This window comes from Psammomys obesus, unplaced genomic scaffold, assembly GCF_907164565.1.
Source record: "Psammomys obesus unplaced genomic scaffold, mPsaObe1.curated_primary_1811, whole genome shotgun sequence".
Lineage (NCBI taxonomy): Eukaryota > Metazoa > Chordata > Mammalia > Rodentia > Muridae > Psammomys > Psammomys obesus.
In genome coordinates this window covers 2,546,103-2,567,232 of record NW_026585587.1, presented here as the reverse complement: position 1 = coordinate 2,567,232, position 21,130 = coordinate 2,546,103, and the positions used below count along the sequence as shown (strand labels likewise).

Genomic DNA, 21,130 nt, shown 5'->3' with positions numbered 1-21,130 from the left:
GAATGGGTACAGAAATTGTGGTATTTTTACACAATGGAATACTACTCAGCAATCAAAAAGGAGGAAATCATGAAATTTGCAGGCAAATGGTAGGATCTAGAAAAGATCATTCTGAGTGAAATATCCCAGAAGGAGAAAGACAAACACGGTATATACTCACTTATATAGACCTATAAGATATGATAAACATAATGAAATCTATACACCTAAAAAAGATAATCAAGAGAGTGGACATGGGGTAAGATGATCAATCCTCGTTTAGAAAGACAGATGGGATGTGCACTGAACGTATGACAGGAGTCTACTGAGCGCATTTGAAAGACTCTAACTAGTAGTGTTATCAAAGCAAAGACTCATGACCAAACCTTTGGCAGAGTACAGGGAATCATAAGAAAGGAGGGGAGTTAGTCTGATGGGGAAAGGATAGGAGCTCCACAAGGACCAAATATATCTGGGCACAGGGTCTTTTCTGAGACTGACATTCAACCAAGGACCATGTATGAATATAACCTAGAACCTCTGCTCAGATGTAGCCTGTGGTAGCTCAGGAACCAATTGGTTTCCCATAGTGAGGGGAACAAGGACTATTTCTAACAGGAACTCAATGACTGGCTCTTTGGCCTCCCCACCCCCCAAGGGAGGAGCAGTCCTGTTAGGCCACAGAGGAGAGCTTTGCAGCCAGTCCTGAAGATACCTGATAAAACAGGATCAGATGAATGGGGAGGAGGTCCCCCCATCAGTGGACTTGGAAAGGAGCACGGTGGAGATGAGGGAGGGAGGGAGGGACTGGGAGGGAATGAGGGATCGGGACACGGCTGGGATACAGAGTTAATAAAATGTAACTGATAAGAAAAAAATAAAATTAAAAAAAAAATTATGGACAACTGATGGGCAGAGTGAATGGAATTTTATGTAAGAAGTGGGAAATAGTAAGAGCTGGAGGGGACGGGAACTCCACAAGGAGAGCAACAGAACAAGATAATTTGAACACAGGGAACTTCCCAGAGACTCATACTCCAACCAAGGACTATTCGTGGAGATAACCCAGAACCCCTGCACAGATGTAGCCCATGGCAGTTCAGTGTCCAAGTGGGTTACACAGTAATGGGAAGAGGGACTGCCTCTGACATAATCTGATTGGCCTGCTCTTTGATCACCTCCCCCTGAGGGGGGAGCAGCCTTACCAAGCCATGGTAGAAGACAATGCAGCCACTTTTGATGAGAACTGATAGACTAAGATCAGAAAGGAGAGGAGAACCTTCCCTATCAGTGGACTTGGGGAGTGACATGCATGCAGAAAGGGGAGGGAGGGTGGGATCGGGAGGGGAGGAGGGAGGGGCTTATGGGGGATACAAAATGAATAAAGTGTAATTAATAAAAAAATAAATAAAAAACAAAAAAAAAAAAGAAGGGACATCAGGAGTGGAAAGCACATCAGGGAGAAATGAGGCAATTACACCTTCTTCAGTTTAAGAGAGTTAAAGCCCACGCTGCAGCCCACTTGGATGGCTGTACATCAGCATCGCTGACTGTCTTAGCAGCATCCATGTCACACTGGCTCACAGGTTTCCATCTCACAGTTGAGGCTCCAAGACTAGTCAGCTGGGGAGTTCTAGTGGCCGTGATGGTGGCCACAGGATACTCAGAGTCTAAAAATAAAAACAGCTCAGAAAAGCGAAGTGCCTTGGTACTTTTAGTTATGTGGTGTGAGCACCTCACTGAATGCACACGAAAATACTCTACCATTTCACTTATTTGCCAATGAAATATTTTAATTCTTTAAGTGACAAATGGAAAAATTTACTGTATTTTATTACACATAGGCATTTATTAACACCATATTAATAAGGTTTCCTTAATGTAACTAAGACTTAGTTCAAACATAAGACTTGTTTCCTTCTGTTTTCAGGATGGATATCTTGGAACACTAGTAAAAGTTCATAATTAAAAAGAGTCACAATTTTCCTTTAATCAAAATTGCCCATGTTTTCCAGAAATAACTCTCTCACTTCCTTTGGCTGTATTCATAACGATATCATTATCTATAATGTCCAACAATGAAACAGAATGCTAAACTACAATTAAAAATAAAGATAAAACCTCAATCACATTAAGCTGCCAGGGCATCTCGGTCCTTTGACCATTGCTCATGCCTACGGTACTGGCCTGGCCTAGGTCCCACAGAGCTCATGAGTTGTAGGTTTATAATTTGGACAGTCCAGAATGGTTCAGATAAAAAACACAAGTGACAGCTCATGCTGATGAGGAAGTTTGCACTCCTCTCTTGTTGGTGGGAGCGCAAACTTGCACAGCCACTTTGGAAACCAATATGGCGGCTTCTCAGAAAACTGGGAATAGCTCTCACTTAAGATCCACTATATCTTCAGGTATATACCCAAAGGACACTGCCATTACCACAGAGGTCACTTGGTTCAACTATGTTCATAGCAGCTTTTCTGTAATAGCCAGAAACTGGAAACAACTTAGATGTTCCTCAACCAAAGAATGGTTAAAGAAAATGGGGTATTCAATGGAGTATTACTCAGCTGTTAAAAAAAAATATAAAATATAAAATTTGTAGCCAAATGATGAAACTATAAAAAAAAATCATCCTGAATAAGATGATTCAGACCCAGAAAGACAACCATAGTATATATTCACTTATAAGTGGACATTAGCTGTAAAGTAAGGATAATCATGATACAATCTACAGATCCAGAGAAAGCTAACTAATAAGGAGGGCTAGGGAGGAAGGGGTCATGAATCTCCCTGGAAAATGGAAATAGAATAGATATCATGGGTGGACAGGGCTCGGAGGGTGGGGATGGAAACAGGAGGAATCAAGGTGGGGGAAGATGGAGGGAGAGAGTATTGGGAGAGACAACTGCAATTGACAGGTATAGAGGGTGGGGGGGGGCAAGGTAGCAACCTAGTGCAATGGAAACTGGGGACTCTATGGCTCCGAGCAACCTAAGACTCCTAGCAATGGGGCATATGGAAAGAGCCTGAATCGGCCACCACTTGTAACCAAGCAAGACTTCCAGTGGAGGGGCTGGAACACCAACACAACTACAAAAGCTTTGACTTAAAATTTGTTCTACCAACAAGATGCACTGTGGTAAAGGTCACTCAGAAATTGGGGTGAAGAGTGGCCAATGACTGGTAGAGCTTGAGACCCATGCCACAACAGTGGCATCCCTGACACTGCCTGGAGAGCCAGGAGCTAGAGGCTGGATAGCCCAGACACATTGAATAGCGCCAAACATGACCTAAAAAGATTCTGTTATTAGATTATAAATCTAGATCATAATCCTCATCAGAGAGGCTTCACCCAGCAACTGATGATGCAGAGACCTACAGCCAAACACTAGGCCAAGCTCAAGGAATCCTGCAGAAGGAGGGAAGCAAGAACTATAGGAGTCAGAGGGGAGACCACAAGAAAACACAAAGAATAAGCTAAGCTGAGCTCACAGGCTCTCACAGAGACTTAATGACAATCAGGAAGCCTGCATGGGTCTACCCTAGGCCCTCTGCACATGTTATGGTTGTGTAGCTGAGTATTCTTGTGGGACTCCTGACAGTGGGAGTAGCGGCTGTCTCTGACTCTTTTGCCTCCTTTTGGGACCCCTTTCTCCTAGTAGGTTGTCTCAACCTGCCTTAATATGAGGGAAGGTGCCTAGTCTTGTTGCAACTTTACATGCCATGCTTGGTTGATATCCCTGCGCTTTTCTGAAGGAAAACGTTTTCAGAAGGAAAAGTGGATTGGGGTGGGGCACACAAAGGAGAATGGGAAACTGCTCTCAGGATGTAATAAATAGGAAAAAATTTAAAATATTTGAAAACATAAGCAATCAATCAATCGGAGAGTCACATTTGTTGACAATGGAGATGGAAATGGTCCTGGTGCACACCATTGGGCTTTATGGATAGTTATGCTGCTCTCTGCTGAACACTAAATTAGACAGAAATATCTAGACATGTGAACTCTCCTTCCCTCATCCGGAAGGCATTCACTTTTGGTTCTTTATTTTGGAAAGTTTCTGCTATCCTAAAGTATGAGAGCCAATTTCAAATGGTTTTGGTTAGCCAAAACCAAATATAAATTTAATTTAAAAAGGTTCTCCATGGGAGTTAGCCCCAAGCTAAATCCTAGCTTAATGCCTCAGAAAGGAAAGTTGTAAAAGAAATGAGTTATTTTTTTTCATAACTAAATTTCTTAGAGCCTGAAATACTAGGAAATACTAAATTCTGTGCTTCAAAATGCAATTGTGCCAGTGATAATCACTTTCCAGTAGTCTAGTAAAAAACAAAATAAGCCCTGTAACTTTTACTGACATAATAACTACTACTGGTATGAGTAAATGAAACCAGTTTATCCAAACACACTCCCAACTTAAAACCAAAAACTTAGGCATCAACATCATTAAGTATGAGAATTGTTAGAACACCTGAGAAATCAGCCCAACCCAAATTCTCAAGCGCACAAGAATCCAGGAACGGGAGGAAATGGTCCTCCTGGCAGCAGAAGAGGCCTAGCGGAAGGATGGTTCAGCGGAAAGCACAAGTGGAATTGTAAGTCATGAGAACAAACTGTTGACTCCTGCTGTACCAGAGGCCTTACGTGTCCTCTGACAGCCCATCAGCAGGAGGCGAGTAGGCATGAGAGGAGCAATGAGTAAACCTTAGGTTACAAACTGATTATGACATTACTAGGTAAGTAACTAAGGTCACACATCTTAAATAGATTGCATTTTATTTACTTGAGTTTTTAAAAACATTTATACTTGGTTACAGTGAAAGAAATAGTAAGATTTAAGTAATACTCGGAAATAAAAAAATTAGTCCTGAGAGAGACCTGTTCAACCACTTCTCTGCCTTAACTTTTAAGACAGGGTCTCCCAGAGAATCTGGAGCTCACCAGTTAGATAGACTGTTTGGCTCTTATGCCCAGAGATTCCCCCTGCCTCCACCTCCCCAGCAGATCCAAACTCAGGTCTTAATGATTGAGCAGCAATCACTTTACCCTCTGAACCTAGATAGGGAGATTGGGACCCCTAAATCTAAACTGTCTCTCTTACACTGGACCTCCCCCAAGGCTGAAGGGTTGCTAACAGACTATCTGCCAGATACTGTTCCTTGTAATTCAAGGGCTCCCATTTATTCATTTTCTAGAACTGATATCAGTTACCACCAGGAAACTAAATTCTCAAAGGCTAGACACACTAAGATGACCATGTCCAAGTGGGGCCTGCACCCATTTTTCCTGGGAGATCTGGGGTGGTGGGTTCTTCTTTTCCTGACTTGGTGGAAATGGCTCCCAGCCTTGATTTGAGAAATGCTTTCCCATACCAGTAGATTCAAATCAACTTTCTTCCTTTGCAGTCATTTCACGCTGTCTGCATTAATGTTTATTTCAAACATAACTTACTGGACTTAGTATTTCTAATTCTAGTTTTTATTAAGCCAAAGAATAAATATTACCATCCTAAAGGAGCTAAGTCTTTCCTACAACAAAATTGACATCTGCCAACTAAAGTTTTAAACCAGAAAAAAACATTTTATGGTATCTCTAATCCCCTTCCCAACTATTATGGATAGTTTCCTGGAAATTCCAGCAAAAGACTTGTGAGTAACAAATTAAGATATTATAAACATTTATTGTTTACTGTTATTGAACATAAAAGTTACAACTTATGCATTTCTTTTTCGGAATCAAAGCCCATTAAATAAAAAGTATCAATACATTTAAGCTTCTTATGAATAAAGACATGGTACTTCTTTACCACAAAGTTACCAATAAGTCCACATTGAGACTATTTGTACAGTCATGCATCAATTACTGATCATGTTCTGAGAAGTGCATCATTATATAATTTCACACTTACATACGCATATATGTTATAGGTCATGTGGCTGCCTCTGAAGCAATCAAGAGACACTAAATACAAAGTGAATGAGGCTGCTACTGGTATAATACACTGTTTCACAGTGATGTGTGTGTGTGTGTGTGTAGAAAGGATGTGTTATAAAATGATAAACAATAGAGCAAATACGTAAGCCAATAACACAGTTGCTTTTTATCACTGAGGATTGTGTATTTTAACTACATATACCACACTATGATGCAATGGTAGGCTTGCTTACTGTTGCATCACCACAAAAACGTCTGTCAACTAGGTGACAGAAATTCATCACCTTTCTTTTTTTAATGAAATATTTTATTACAATTTATTCACTTTGTATCCCAGATGTAACCCCATCCTTGATCCCTCCCAATCCCACCTTCCTTCCCTCCCTCATCTCCTCCCATGCCCCTTCTCTAGTCCACCTATAGTGGAGGACCTCCTCCTCTTCCATCTGACCCTAGCCTATCAGGTCTCATCTGGACTGGCTGCATTGTCTTCCTCTGTGGCCCAGTCAGGCTGCTCCCCTATCAGGGGGAGGTGATCAAAGAGCCAGCCACTGATTTCATTTCCCTTATAGAGAGCCCATGTGGAGACTGAGCTTTCTTATGATCTTCTAGGCTCACTGTCCTATATGTGTTCTGTCTTTATCCAAAATGCTTTGACAGATTTTTTTTTTTTTCAGACAATGTGTACGTGCTACAAGGGGCTTTACTTTTGAGTGGAGTCCAAGCCTCACTGCTTTTCTGATATTTTTTTCCACTCCAAGTTTCTTATTCCTGCTTTTTAGAGTCTATCACTATCCAAGACACAGAAAAAAAGAGAAATGTTTAAAAACCATTTATTGAACATATTATGCTGCCATTTTTAAAGACACTCTTTCCCAGGGTGTTCTTTCATCACATATGTTCACTGCATTTCCCTACACCTGTACCCCATGTCACTCAGCCGTTTCTCTCCTAAAACAAAGCAGGCAGCAGGAAGCCTGTTAACCTTTGCTACTTGCTTCTTGGAATTTTATCAACCAGATAAATAAAAAATTTATTTATTCCCAGATCATTCTTTTTTTTTCTCTTTAAAAATTGTCTCCAGTTTTAATAACTTACACTTTCAAGTTAAATCCTTCACTGAATACTTGCTATACATTAAAAGCTTTCTAAGCATCTAGCATAGTCACTTTATAACCCTATCAGGAGATTGTAAGTGGTTTGTTGACCTTGATTTTTTTAGCCAACCCACTTTATTTAGGATTATTAAATGCTTCTACCTCCCTTCCAACCCAACACCTGGTAGAAGGGAAAGGTTAGCAGAGAAAGGGGTGGAAGTTCTCTCTGCTAATTCCTGCTTGGTATGGTCCTAGGAGTCTGTCAGGAGCAATACCAGCATCAGTCGTCTAGAAATCCAGAAATCCAGAAATCCAGGTAACCAGCAAACAGATGAACCAGCAGCAAACAGTCCTCCTCCAAGCAGCCTCACCTTCTTCCTCTGGGCTGTCCTATTTATAAGCCTCAAAGTCCTCAGACTTCAACTAATTCTACCTGGCAAAGACCATGCTCTGCACGAGACACTTAACAGGTGTGGGCAAACTAAAATCCCCAGCTTGAAATTTTAACAAAAACATGTTTACATATCACAAACCAATATAACCACAATCATGTTTCTCATCGCTCAGGTAAAAAAGTAAAAACAGGGCTTTCAAACATGAAATAACTAGCCCAAATCATGGATCTAGAATGTGGAAAAACAGTCTAACTTTGGTGGATTGTAGTTCCACACCATTACCTGAAAGCGACATTGTGGTCCTCTCATATCAGGTATTTGTTTTCTTATAAACATGACAGGCATTTTTTTTTTCTTTGCCAAGGACCTGGGCTTTATTTTCAAAGTACTTATAAATTAAAGAGTAAACAGACAATATCAAAATCATGGAAAACAGAGCTTAGAAGAGAAGGCAGCCTTTTACCCAGATTTCTCAGCAGATAACTAAATTCTACTGTGGGTTGTTGACTGTTGATGGCTAATTTGTACCTGGACTCATAGCTAAAAGCCTCCAGATTGAAATGGTACTCTGAAATTCTGACTTCTGAAACAACCTAATGTCCCTTTGTGCTTCCTGTGCCCAATAATAACTTAAACAAAGAACAGGCATGTTGTAAATAAGACCAACGTGGGTTAAGCACTGCTGTTGAACTGGAGAAAACATCAACCCCGCCCCAGTTCATAAGGAAAGGAGGTCCAATGGTGAGCACCTCTGCGTGTGTATAATACATACATAGGCACAGATGCAGATCTAGACAGTAACTATATAAATACATCATCTCTCAAAAAGGACAGTAACAAAATAAACAATGCTTGCACGTCAGCTATTTTCAGTCACTACAAATGTAAATAGTGTAATAAAGCAATGGCTTCTACCTTGCATGCAATACAAACAATGCCCACTAGATGGCAACAAAAACCAAGTAACTAAGAAAAAAAACACTCCTACCTCAGATTTAAAAGCTTCATTTAATAATTGCTCCCAAAAAACAAAATTCACATGTTTTATCTTAACTTTAGGTAAAATCTCCTAGACTTCCAACACATGTCAACCACATATCAGCCAGTCTTTGTTTTTATTCCTATCAACTCAGTGAAAATGCCAGATCACAGCTGCAATGCCTTGATCATTCTTTTTTTTTTTTTCTTCTCTCATAAGATACATCTCGACCTTCAACTGCCTCTACTCCTCCCAGTCCTACCCCTCATCTCTCCTCTCTCTCAGATCCACTCTCTTTCCATTTCCCTTCAGAAAATAGCAGGCCTCACAGGGTTATCAACCAAACACAGCATAACAAGTTACAATAAGACTAGGCACAAGCCCTCATATAAGGCTGAGTGAGGAAGAGGGTCCCAAGAGCAGGCAAAAGACAACCCACTCCCCACTCCCACTGTTACGAGTTCTCCAAACTAAAAAAACATAACATATTTGCAGAGGGCCTAGTGCAGACCCAAGCAGGCATCAAGATTGTCACTTCAGTCTGTGAGTCCCTGTGAGGCCTGCTTAGTTGATTGTGGGCCATGTGCTCTTGGTGTCCTCAACCTCCCTGGCTCTTACAATTCCTCCTCAGCATGTTCCTGCAAAGGAAGGCTGTGCAGAGCTCCTGGCAGCAGAAACATTCCACAGAGGCTCTTTATATCTGGAGAGATGTTTGAGCCAGAACGGGGGCTCAACTAAAACATGCAAAGCCTGCCTATAAAACTCCACCAGCCATGCCTCTTGTCCCCAGAGTTCCACAGCTTCCTCAAACAATGCTGCTAGCTAGGGGTCAAGTGTTGAAATACATGAGCATAACAGGGACATTTCATATCTAAACCAGATCAGGCACTAGAACCCTTCATAATAGCACATTCCGATGGAGCTGAGGGAGGCACAGTTCTCGGCAAGCTCACAGGTGAGCTTGTCAGATGAGAAAGTGGTGGTGAGTTTCACAAACAACAAAAACCTATTAGAAATTGAGATTCGCACATAATAGCTGGTTGAAAGCCAGGAGTGGAAGAGAGGAATGCATCCTGTTTTTTAGTCAGGACATGGTAATGGACAGAGGTATTTTTTAGTGAGAAACAAACTGGATGGATGGTGGCTATAATGAGCCCTGTTTTCATGGTTAAAGGAGAAAAAAAGAGTCCAGCCTGGAAACAAGGAAAATGAGAGACAGAGAGAGAAAAGGCTGAAGTGTAGGCGGGGAAGGCACAGAACAAGCTGAGATGGAAGTTGAGGGAAGAGGAGGAAAGGTTTTGGTTAAAGACTAATTTCAGTTAAAAACTAGCTTTAGAGAGTTACAGAGGAAAAGAAGTAGGAGTTACAGAGACCAGCATGGCTGGTTTTGCCTATATTAAAGGGATCTCGAGACCTTTAGGAGCAATGACTGGAGGAAAGCAGAGTGAGGGCAGGGTCAGATGTTGAAAGTTCAGTGTCCAGGAACATTTTCCAGGTTCAGTTTCCACTGAGTAAGGTTAGAGAAACTACCAAGAGAGATGGCACCCAAAAGCAGGTGCCAAAACAAAGGCCTAGAAGTGGAGAGTAGAGTAAACGTAAACTCCTCCATCAGAGTCACCAGGGACAAAGGAAATGACAGGAGGGTCCCCAACTGAAGAGTGGGAAATCCATGCTATCCGGAGACAGGTGAGATTGGAGGAAAAGGAGAACATGCGAGAGAGTTGAATTACAAGTGGGTCTGTTTGGATGTGAAATTAGTACTGAGTGAGGGTCAGCCAGTCTGGGAATATTACAGAAGAACTGGAGAGGGAAGTGGGTAGGCCATATCTGGGAAAACCCTGAAGACAGAATTGATTGGCTCTAATATTTTAATAAAACACCGATGGAACTACATACTGAATACTCCTTATTCAAAATGCCTTTCAAAATTTGACATCTTTATATGTTGCAGTATATGTGTATAATTTACTAGATAAACACCTATGCCAAAACCAGAAATATAAAATAGTACAAAATTTTAAAACTTCTTGAGCATTGTATTAGTGCTCAAACGCTTCCAGTTTCGGGTGTACTTCCAATTAGGACTGTTCAGTGTGCACATGGCTTAGACACATGCCGTCTCATGCGGCCTGCAGTGACCATGACAGCTCTATGCGTGCTCTACCCACCATGGTCATTTACGGCTCCTCAGCCTATTAAACACTTGAAGTTCGGCTAACATCACATCAAAGGAAAATACAGAGAGCCTTCATTGATTAAAGCGTGGTCCTCAGACACAGCAATTAATCGACGATAATCTCCAATTGTTCAGTGTCTAGAACACTGATCACTAGTGGGGACTATTATTTTATTATTATTATTAATAGTAGTAGCAGTAGCAGCAGTAGTAGTGGTATTTCAGGTTTGTCTGATTTAGCTCACAATGGATCCAAATTCACATCTGAACATCTGACTGGACACACCTGTGTGATTAACAGCATCATATTTAGATTTCCTAAAGCTCCTATGTACACAGGAAAACATTTGCCTCTCATCATACAGGTACATAGACAACTGAGTCCGTGTTGAGATTTTTATAGTGCTGAAAACCATCTGTAAACAAGAAGATTAAGCACACAGATCTCCCAGAGCATGCCCCCATACTGTTCTATAGTCTGTGAATACTAACAGAACAGAAATATTTGCAGAGGAGTAAGAATTCACCAAATAGGAAGTTTGTTTAACTTAGAGAAGTCAACATTAGCAGACTGGCATCTGCTTTGTTTGAAATTAGTTTAGTTATGAAACTAATCCAGTAAATATACACAGGAAAAGCAGTGGCTGCGTATTATATCCATTTCCGCCCATTAGACTTGCCTTGGTCTTCTCAAAGTTGGCTTCCTCGGTCATCTGCACGGCATGCTTCACCTGCTTATAGGCACTTGCCTCTCTCTGCTGCACTTCCGCCAAGCTGCTCCGCACAGAAACTAGCGCAGACATTAAGTCATCCCTTTCTCTGTCGGCACAAAAAGAACACCCTGAATGAGAAGTGACCATAGGATCGTGTGCTCAGAAGTCAGAAGAAAAGAAAGCATCGTGATGTTCGAAACCTGCTGTGGTGGCCTGCTCAGGATCGCAGATCGATCATGTGGCCACGTCCCTAAAGTCCCTGAGAGTTTCTGAACTGTAAATGTTATAACTAAACGACATCCTCCATCTGCCCTGATACTACAGTATCACAAAGACAAGGTTCTCAGCTCTGAAGAGAATGTCAAACAGCACAGTGTGTGTAAAACAACTTAACAAGCACCACAAGGCCAAGCTCCAACAGATCTGCTTCTCATGGGAGACATCTTTAATCCATTTAGTTTATTTTTCAGGGCATCCTCTATCAAGAGTATTTTTCACATAGTAGATTCTTAAATGACAAAGAGAACACATGTATGGGGCCTGCAAGACGGCGCACTGTGGAGAAAGCCCTTTCTGCTGAGACCAACAAAAGGATCTGATCCCCAGAACGTACTGGTGGAAAGAGTGAGACAACGCCTGAGAGATGTCCTCTGGCCTTCACATGTGTGCCATGCATATGTGTGTGTGCACACAAACACATGCACACACAATAAACAAGTGAAAAAAAAACTTAAAATTAAAAACCTTTAGCTTAGGCTGCTTTTGAATCTACCAGTTTCCCACATTAAAATAAATAAATAAATAAATAAATAGATAGATAAAGAAAGAAAAAGCTTAAGTGTATGGATAAGGGCATCTACAACAGGAAGACTTCAGAAGTGACACCAAAAGAAAGTTCCCTCTCGGTCATTATGCTGTAAGATTTAATGGTCAAGCTGTTATTTAGAAGAGCAGAGTAAAACTTAGTTCTTCAAGTTCAAGATGTTTTAGAAGGCAAATCCATCAACTATTAAGCCACAGAAAATCATTAAGGATGAGCCCCAAACACAGATGTTTCATTAAAATCCCCTTTGAGGACATGGCAAAGTGATTAACCGAACACCTGCACAGGCTGGACTGACGCACTACACCTCTCTTCCATGGCCCTCAGAGGTTATGGAGAGCCATTCTGGCAGCTTAGGACCCTGTGCTTAGCCACTGTACCTCGCCTTTGGCTGAATTTCAACTCTGTTCAGGAAATGAAGGGCTCTGGGTGGGAGCCCAGGCTTGTCAGTGGGGAGCCTTGCTTCCTTCTATCTCCCTCTTTCATCTGCTTGTCACTTCCTTAGCTGGTCTCCCATTTTCACTCCACATGGTCCTCTTGCATTTTTACTCCACACGTTCCTCTTCCTTCTGACGACTGTTCTTCAGAAATGTGAGCTACCATGGCAGGTAGCCGGGTGGACTACGGGGCAGTTGCATCCTGCCCCTGAAGATGTGTCCAGAGGGCAAACCTAGTGCTAGGTCTGTGCACGGTGGGACACAGTGGGCAGCGTCATCCAAGGCAAAGTGCAGCAAACACTGCAAAACAGCACAGGGATGACTCCAGGGACTTGCCCAGGGAGCTTCCTGAGGAAGCTGAGCCAGGCCCACGATATTCAGCTTATACTACTCCACAGCCACTGTGAGAACAGTTAGGACTGAAGCTACCATACAGAAGGCACATGGCAGCCCTGCGCTGGAAAGGCCTGTGCTAGCCTCATGAGTGTACTATGTGCTATATCAGAAACTTAATGCAACAGTCACAGCAGGGGAAATTCAGGAGAAGACCCTGAACAATTGTGTGTGTGTGTGTGTGTGTGTGTGCATGTGTGTGTGTGCGTGTGTGTGTACACACACACATGTGCATGTAAATAAACAAGGGAGAGGGTTACTTTAAGAGATATATATCAACTTTATCTTGAAATACAAAGTAGGAAATAATGCTTTAAGTCATTGTCAATTTTAAACATTCACACTAAGCACCATTTTAATAAGCATTATTACTACTGTTTTTAAAGGAGAGTCTGGAAGGCTGGTGAAACACTTCTTTGTTCCTCACTGGAAAGCTCCCTCATATAGTTTTCAAAGCCAACTGGACAGAAGCCTGCCAATGATCACAAAATGGACCAAAATCCCAGGACAGCACTATGGGAATCATGTCTCAAAAAGAAAAAAGTAAACAGAACTTCTCTGAAGAATTTTGAACTAGCACCTTGATAACCAGTACGATTTGGTCATTAAGAAAAAATAAAGGAAGCTAATGTTACTTTGCCCTACTTATAGCACCAAGCAGCCTGAGTGGAAGGCAATTCAGAAGAATTCAAATCAACTTAAAAACACAACCAATAGCAACAACTCTAAGTTACTCACTCCAAGTTCCCACATACCCAAAATAAAACACCACAAATATGTGGGTGGTCCGGTTCCCATGTTACGCCTCATCCACTTCTTGTCTATCACACCCATCACTCCCAAATCACACATCCAAACACTTGCTGGAGGGTGCAGTGAGTAAGCTGACAACCAGTTTCACAAGGCTATGTTTCAAAAAGACTCAGGCAAGCCCTTTGGATTTATTATATTTAAGGTGCAATTTTCAAATTCTACATTAAAACCATGTAGCAAGTACTGACTTTAAATACACAAAACTAGAAATCCAAATCCAAGACATGCTGGATACTTTTCAAATTCAGCGTCATGCTCAGCAGTCAACACTGTGCATTAATAAGTTGGAAAGGTCTAAATACCAGATTAGATAAAGAAAGCCATACAACCCTGCCCCCCAATCCATAAAAATTAGAAAAGCAGGAACCTTTCACCCTATTCTGTTACTAAAGCAGAACATGAAACCACACTTGCTGACAAAGCAGAAGCATGAACTAAGTAGGCTGGCCTTTCCTTTCAGAGGCTGAAATAAAATTTAAGATAACAAAAACAAAACTCATAACTGACAAGAATCTAATATCTAAGTGAAAGCCAGACAGTCAATCAATATAAACATTGTTACCTCTGTCTGACATATTTTTCACAACCTTGAAAGCTCTGATTTTATTTGTTGGTTGATTTACTAGAGTAACTATTTAAAACTGCCTTTGAAATATACTTAATATAAAATATCTCAATTTTTATTTTTCATAATATCTCCATATAAAATTAGTTACCAACAGGATTAAAGACTGAAACAAACCCTGAATTCTAATGGCCCCTTTCTACTTACCCAGTGTTAATGACCGTTAAATATCTGGTGTGTATTCTTTCAAATCTTTTTCTGTGTACATATATGAACCCAGAGAAAATATCTAATATTGTATTTGACCTAGAAGATCTAATGGTTTTGTGTTGGTGTTACCTTTGGTAGTTTTCTTTACTTTGGAGTTAGTCTCATATTAGCTCACATGGGTCCTCTATACTTTATGTGTGTGTACGTGCAAGCTTGTGTGAACTGTGTGTGGGTGTGTATACATTTACATTTATTCATTTCACCTCTGTGTGTGTGTTGCATGTGCCCGTGGCGGTCAGAGGACTACCTACAGGAGTTTGTTCACTCCTTCCACTATGTGGGCTCCCAGAGACTGAACTTAGATCATCAGATTTGGCAGCAAGCAGATCCTTCCATAAATCAGCACAGTTGACACATAACACAGTTTAGTTATTCCTTCTCAAGGATGCTCAGGCTTTGACACCATTACAAATAATGCTGCAAAAACATTCTTTATGCACGCTCTACTGTGCGTACATATGAGCTCTTCTTCATAGGAAACTATAATACATAAATTAAATATTAATAGATAGTGCTGCATCACCCTGCAAAGTAGCTGTGCTAATTTCATAGTGCTAATTTCAGCAGGGCATGAAAAAAAAAAAAAAGGTTTACTTAATCTTGGCCTCACCAAAATCATCCATCAGTAATATTCACGGTCAATGGACTAGGTTTTTCTTAGTTTGAATTTCCTTAAATACAAGTGAAGTAAATATCTTCTAATATACTGACAGCTCCCCTCTTACCAGCCCTTTCCTCACAGTGCAACTGGACAGTTTGCGTGTTTTAATTCAAAACTTCTTACATACTCTCTATTAGTTACCCAGAGCAAATATTTGCCCAGTCTTTTACCAAAATTTTCAATATTTTAAATAAATTAATCAATTGAAATTATTTTACAGTGCTGGGAACTAAACTTTGGGCCTTGGATCAGTATCACACTACTGAGCTACATAATCCAACTTTACGGTCTATGAAACAGGGCCTTACTGTGCAGTTTAGGCTTACAAGTCCTGTTCTGGCCCACCGAGTGCTGTTGTACAGGTGTGGGCTGCCATGCGCAGGGACTATGTGTTAATTTTTTTAATAGATCAAGGGAATATAGATAGATAAATAGACAGACAGACAGATAGATATTTTGCTGTCTATGACTTTTACTTTTACATGTCATGCTTAAGGTACAAGTTCAAGGATTTCAGTTTGCTTCTAATACTTTTATGGCCTGAATTACATTTGGCTCTTTATACATAATTCAATTTGGAAAAGTACAGTTCTATGCTTTTTTTTTTCAAATTGAAAGAAAAATTAAATTTCTCTGAGCCACTGCTTCCCAAATTACAAATGGGCATGATAATTCCTGCCTCACAAAACACATTTTAGACTAATGGAGGCTGTGCTTTCTCAACTGCTTTGTCAAATAACAAACATATACTCTTTGGGCATAAAATATTACCTATTTATGTTTGTTTTATCAAATATATGCAAAAGGTTTAATAACAATTAATAATATATGTAACAAAATCAAGAGCATCACTGCTAATCTCAGATATGTCATCCCTGCTGGCAAACAAATGTTGTCAGTGCAGTGAGCACATTCACCACGTGTGGAAGTCAGTCACCAGAATCGCGAACCTTCTTCTACCCTGTGAAGTATGGCAGCTTTGGTATTTAGTGTCTACATATAGCTCAGCAGGAGAGTGCTGAATACTTACAAAGCACTGGATAACTATCATCTCAACTACTGTTCAAAACACCTAATATTGTTTTCAAACTAAGAAAACAGAGGCCTAGAAAGGTTAAACAACTTTAGTGAAATTACACAGCAAGACAGTAGAAGAACCAGAATATTTATCCAAGGCAGTCTGCTTCAAACCCAGTACTCCTGTTCATAAGATTAAGCTGCCTTGGTAAAAATCTCAGGAAGGTGCATATTTCCCCCAAACAATAAAAAAACAACCACCATTCAGAGAAATAAAGCAATGAGTCTGTAGGTCAAGACACAAAGAAGTGCCTGTCTGCCTTTAATGATCACGTCATTCCATGTTTGTACACCAATTCTGACTGGTAAACAACCAACACCCACCTCAGCACATAAAAAGAAGCATGAACGCTGAATGCCCACCCAAGGCTGGGTGCTCTGATGGGACCCAGAGCTGAAGCAACATACAAAACATCAGTGCTGCTTTCAAGTGTACATGACCAGTTCTAAACCTACAGAAGCAAGCATGAAGTCAACTGAGGACCAAGTGGGTAGGAGTTAGTGAGAGAATAACTCTGAAATGGATGCTGTTTGGGCTTTTGGATTGAGCAGAGAAGACAGAGAAGGGACAAGGGTAATGAGCATAGGAAAGCACAGACTGCAGACCAGCACTGGATTCTATAATAACCAACAATTTTCAATTTCTACTGAATGAAACTCTACAGAAAAAAGCACTTCCCCTGGAGGAGTTTCACACAGAGGAGGCACACAGAGGACAGTGGTATTTCAGCCTCAGGAAGACACCTGCTGATGCTCTGACAGCTGCATCCCCCCCCCCCATTAAATCACACTATTCTTTGCAATAGGTACGTGAAGAAGATGTGCTGATAGCCCATTCTGCCTAAATAAAATTGTAAATCTAAGATATGGTGCAATCGAGGGAGTTTGCATCACTCAGTCTTTTGAAGGATGGTGTTAAGGCTACGGTCATTGAATTGAGTGAGGATTATCTATTTCAGTTTTCTTACTTCCAGTGAGATATGAACTAAGAAATACAATGATTTGTTCAGTGACACGGTTACCTGCAGCTGGCAGACCAGACCTGAGCCATCTTCACAGATGCTACAGTAAAGGAGCCATCTAAAGCCTGGTTTATTTGGAGTTTAACTTGACTGCATGTGACTTAGCATGAGATGAAAGGACGCAATGCCCTTAGAGACATAATACCCTTCCCTGGCAAAGACTCCGGACACGATGCCTGACGCATACTTACTTGGTTAGTGTCTCAATGGTCTGGATGTGCACGTTGCTGTGAGTCTGGGAAAGAACAGCTTCGTGCTGAGCACATTTCAGACAAAGGCCACCTACACGGCTGGATGCATTAGCAGCAAGCAGAGACTCTTTATGCTTCAAGCTTTCCTTAAGATCCTCACAGGTTTTCTGATATTCAACCAACTCTTTCCTAAAAGAAAGTGAAAGAAAAAAAAAAAAAAGAAAGTGAAAAAAACTCTAGGCCAAGTCCAGGGAAAATTATAGGACTTTCAAATGAAGCCCCGGAGAGAACTGTTATCACCATTTTCGGTGTTGACCAGAGGAGAAGCTTTACACATGGTATCTCATTAATTCTTACCATAACCTTGAAGTACAGCAGTGACTGCTTTAGTTTTTTGTACAACATATGAAGCACTATCAAGTAATTCTAATTTTGATAACACTTGCAGTTCATCAAGCATTAAAGTCTATCTTAAGAAACCCACCCTTTGGTTGTATCTGGAAATGGTTAACTTCACTTTACCTCAGGAGCATCAACTGAGATTCCAGAAGTTCACTCTTCGCCTCATATGTGAGCTTCAACCTCTCCTGTGGAACAGGGCAGGAAAGCACATTTTTGCCGTGTCTTGTTTTTATAAAAAATTTTAAATTCTAAATATTAACTCGAGTTTTTTCTCCTACCCACAGGAAAAAACAAGGCTACAGGGACATTTACACTAGCTCACTCTAACTCTGCTCTTCTGATTATTAGGTGAATGTCAATAAAGAACCAATAGTTACCAAAATGGTGACGGCATACAGTTTTTATTTTCATTCAAAACTGCACATATCAGGTCTTACCCTTAAAAGTGTGACTTTGCAGAAAATTGATTGTTACTTAGTACATTCCCAGTGGTAAAGCTCAAACCTTATCAGAATCCCACTGTAAGTGAATTGCATACATGTTTGGTAAGCAATATATGCACATATCAAATGGAAAAGGCTGAGATTTTAATGCCTACCATGATAAGCCAAATGGCCACCCAATCTGTAAGCTGACTCTGTATGCAATTAACAAATACCTTTTGTTTGTTTGTTTCAAAACAGGGTTTCTCTGTGTAGCCTTGGCTGTCCTGGACTCGCTTTGTAGACCAGGCTGGCCTCAAACTCCCAGAGATCCACCTGCCTCTGCCTCCCTGAATGCCAGGATTACAGACTTATACACAGTTTAACAAGTAAGTACTTTTTTTAGGTACTTCAAACCTCAGCACGGGCTTACACTCTTGCAAAGAACAGAAAAGCACGTGAGTGTGAGTCTCTGTAAGATAAACAGGAAGGGAAAAAGAATTTTAAATGCAAAGCTCCCTAGCCTTCCTAAAGCAGAAGCTAAGGTTTGAAGGATGGCTGTCAGGATAGAAACTAAAGACACCACACCGTATCTTTGGGCAGCATGACTGTATCACCAGAAGGTAAAATGGTAGGAGAAAGAGTGGCTGGATGTGGGAGAAACAGCAAAGTGTGGGACACGGGAAGAATAGAAATGTTAAGAAATTTATTTATGCAACCCATGCAGCTGAGGCACTGGACATACACTGAAAACTTCTTATCAGTCTGAATGTAACATCAGAATAATGGGGAAAAGAAAGCTTATAAAGAAGTAATTATGCAGGGTCATTTATCACCCTGTACAAAACTAAAGCTCAAGTGGATCAAAGACCTCAACATAAAACCAGACACACTAAACCTGTTAGAAGAAAAAGTGGGGAAGAGCCTTGAACTCATTGGCACAGAAGACAACTTCCTGAACAGAACACCAACAGCACACACTCTAAGAGAGACAATCAATAAATGGGACCTCATGAAACTGAAACGCTTCTGTAAAGCAAAGGACACTGTCATCAGAACAAATCCTACAGATTGGAAAAGGATCTTCACTAACCTGATCTCTGATAGAAGGCTAATATCCAGAATATATAAAAAACTTAAAAAGAAGCTAAACACTAACAAACCAAGTAATCCAATTAAAAAATGGGGTATAGAGCTAAACAGAGAATTCTCAAAAGAGGAATATCAAATGGCAGAGAAACACTTAAAGAAATGCTCAATATCCTTAGTCATCAGAGAGATGCAAATCAAAACAACCCTGAGAGTCCACCTTACACTCATCAGAATGGCTAAGATCAAAATCTCAAGTGACAAAGCATGCTGGAGAGAATGTGGAGAAAGAGGAACCCTCCTCCATTGCTGGTGGGAATGTAAACTTGTACAACCACTCTGGAAATCAATCTGGCGCTTTCTCAGACAATTGGGAATAGTGGTACCTCAAGATCCAGCTATACCACTCCTAGGCATATATCCAAAAGATGCTCAAGTACACAACAAGGACATTTGCTCAACCATGTTTGTAGCAGTTCTATTCGTAATAGCCAGAAGCTGGAAACAACCCAGATGTCCCTCACCAGAACAATGGATACAGAAATTGTGGTACATTTACACAATGAAACACTACTCAGCTATTAAAAACAAGGAGATCATGAAATTTGCAGGCAAATGCTGGGAACTAGAAAAGATCCTCTTGAGTGAAGTAACCCAGAAACAGAAAGTATACTCATTCCTAAGTAGTTATTAGACATATAATTTAGAACAAACATACTAATACCTATACTCCTAAAGAAGCTAAACAACAAGGAAGACCCTAGGGAAGATACTCAATCCTCATTTAGAAGGGCAAACACAATAGACATTGGAATCAGAAGACAGGGAACAGGACAGGAGCCTACCACAGACGCCCTCTGAAAGACTCTACTAATGGAGGTATTGAAGCAGAGGCTGAGACTCATAGACAAATTTTGGGCAGAGTGCATGGAATTTTATGAAAGAAGGGGGAGATAGAAAGACCTGGAGGGGACAGAAACTCCAAAAGGAGACCAACAGAGCCAAAAAACAACAACAACAAAAAACAAACAAACAAAAAAAACAAACAAACAAAACTGGGCCCTGAGGTCCCTGAAGAGACTGATAACCCAACCAAGGACCATGCATGGAGAGGACCTAAAACCCGGGCTCAGATGTAGCCCATAGATTCAGTCTCCAAGTGGGTTCCCTAGTAAGGGGAGCAAACAGGTACTTTCTCTGGCATGAACTCAGTGGCTGGCTCTCTGACCACCTCCCATTTGGGGGTGCAGCCTTGCCAGGCCACAGAGGAAGACAATGTAACCAGTCCTGATGAGACCTGATAGGCTAGGGTCAAATAGAAGGGGAAGAGGACCTCCCCTATCAGTGGACTAGGGGAGGGGCAAAGGGAGAGAAGAGGGAGGGAGGATGGGATTGGGAGGAGATGGGGGCACAGCTGCGATACAAATTGAATAAATTGTAATAAATGATAACGATAATAAATTAAAAAAGAAGTAATTGCAATTAAATTGGTAAGAGGTTAAACTGTGAAACAACCCAGCAATAAACACCGAAAAGTTTATAGTATAAAGGTATTCACCAGTCAGGTAGACCAAATTTTACAACTTAGTAGATATGAGGCAGAAAAAGACAGTAAAAAAGAAAATCTAGGGTTTCTGAACTGAGCAATAAATGAATTGCTAAATATTATTAATTCAAAACAATGAAGGAGAAAA

At 40.8% G+C, this 21,130-nt stretch overlaps 1 protein-coding gene across 3 annotated transcripts in view; it reads right to left on the bottom strand.

The window, feature by feature from the left end:
* Positions 1 to 21,130, bottom strand: part of Sdccag8 (SHH signaling and ciliogenesis regulator SDCCAG8) — a 208,062-nt gene that overhangs the window by 160,293 nt on the left and 26,639 nt on the right. For all 3 annotated transcript variants that reach the window (XM_055608693.1, XM_055608699.1, XM_055608704.1), the window contains 3 exons: positions 18,046 to 18,110; positions 17,524 to 17,712; positions 11,239 to 11,377 (listed from right to left, as the gene is read on the bottom strand). In XM_055608693.1, coding sequence (XP_055464668.1) covers positions 11,239 to 11,377; positions 17,524 to 17,712; positions 18,046 to 18,110 — 393 coding nt within the window. The remainder of the gene's footprint in view (positions 1 to 11,238; positions 11,378 to 17,523; positions 17,713 to 18,045; positions 18,111 to 21,130) is intronic.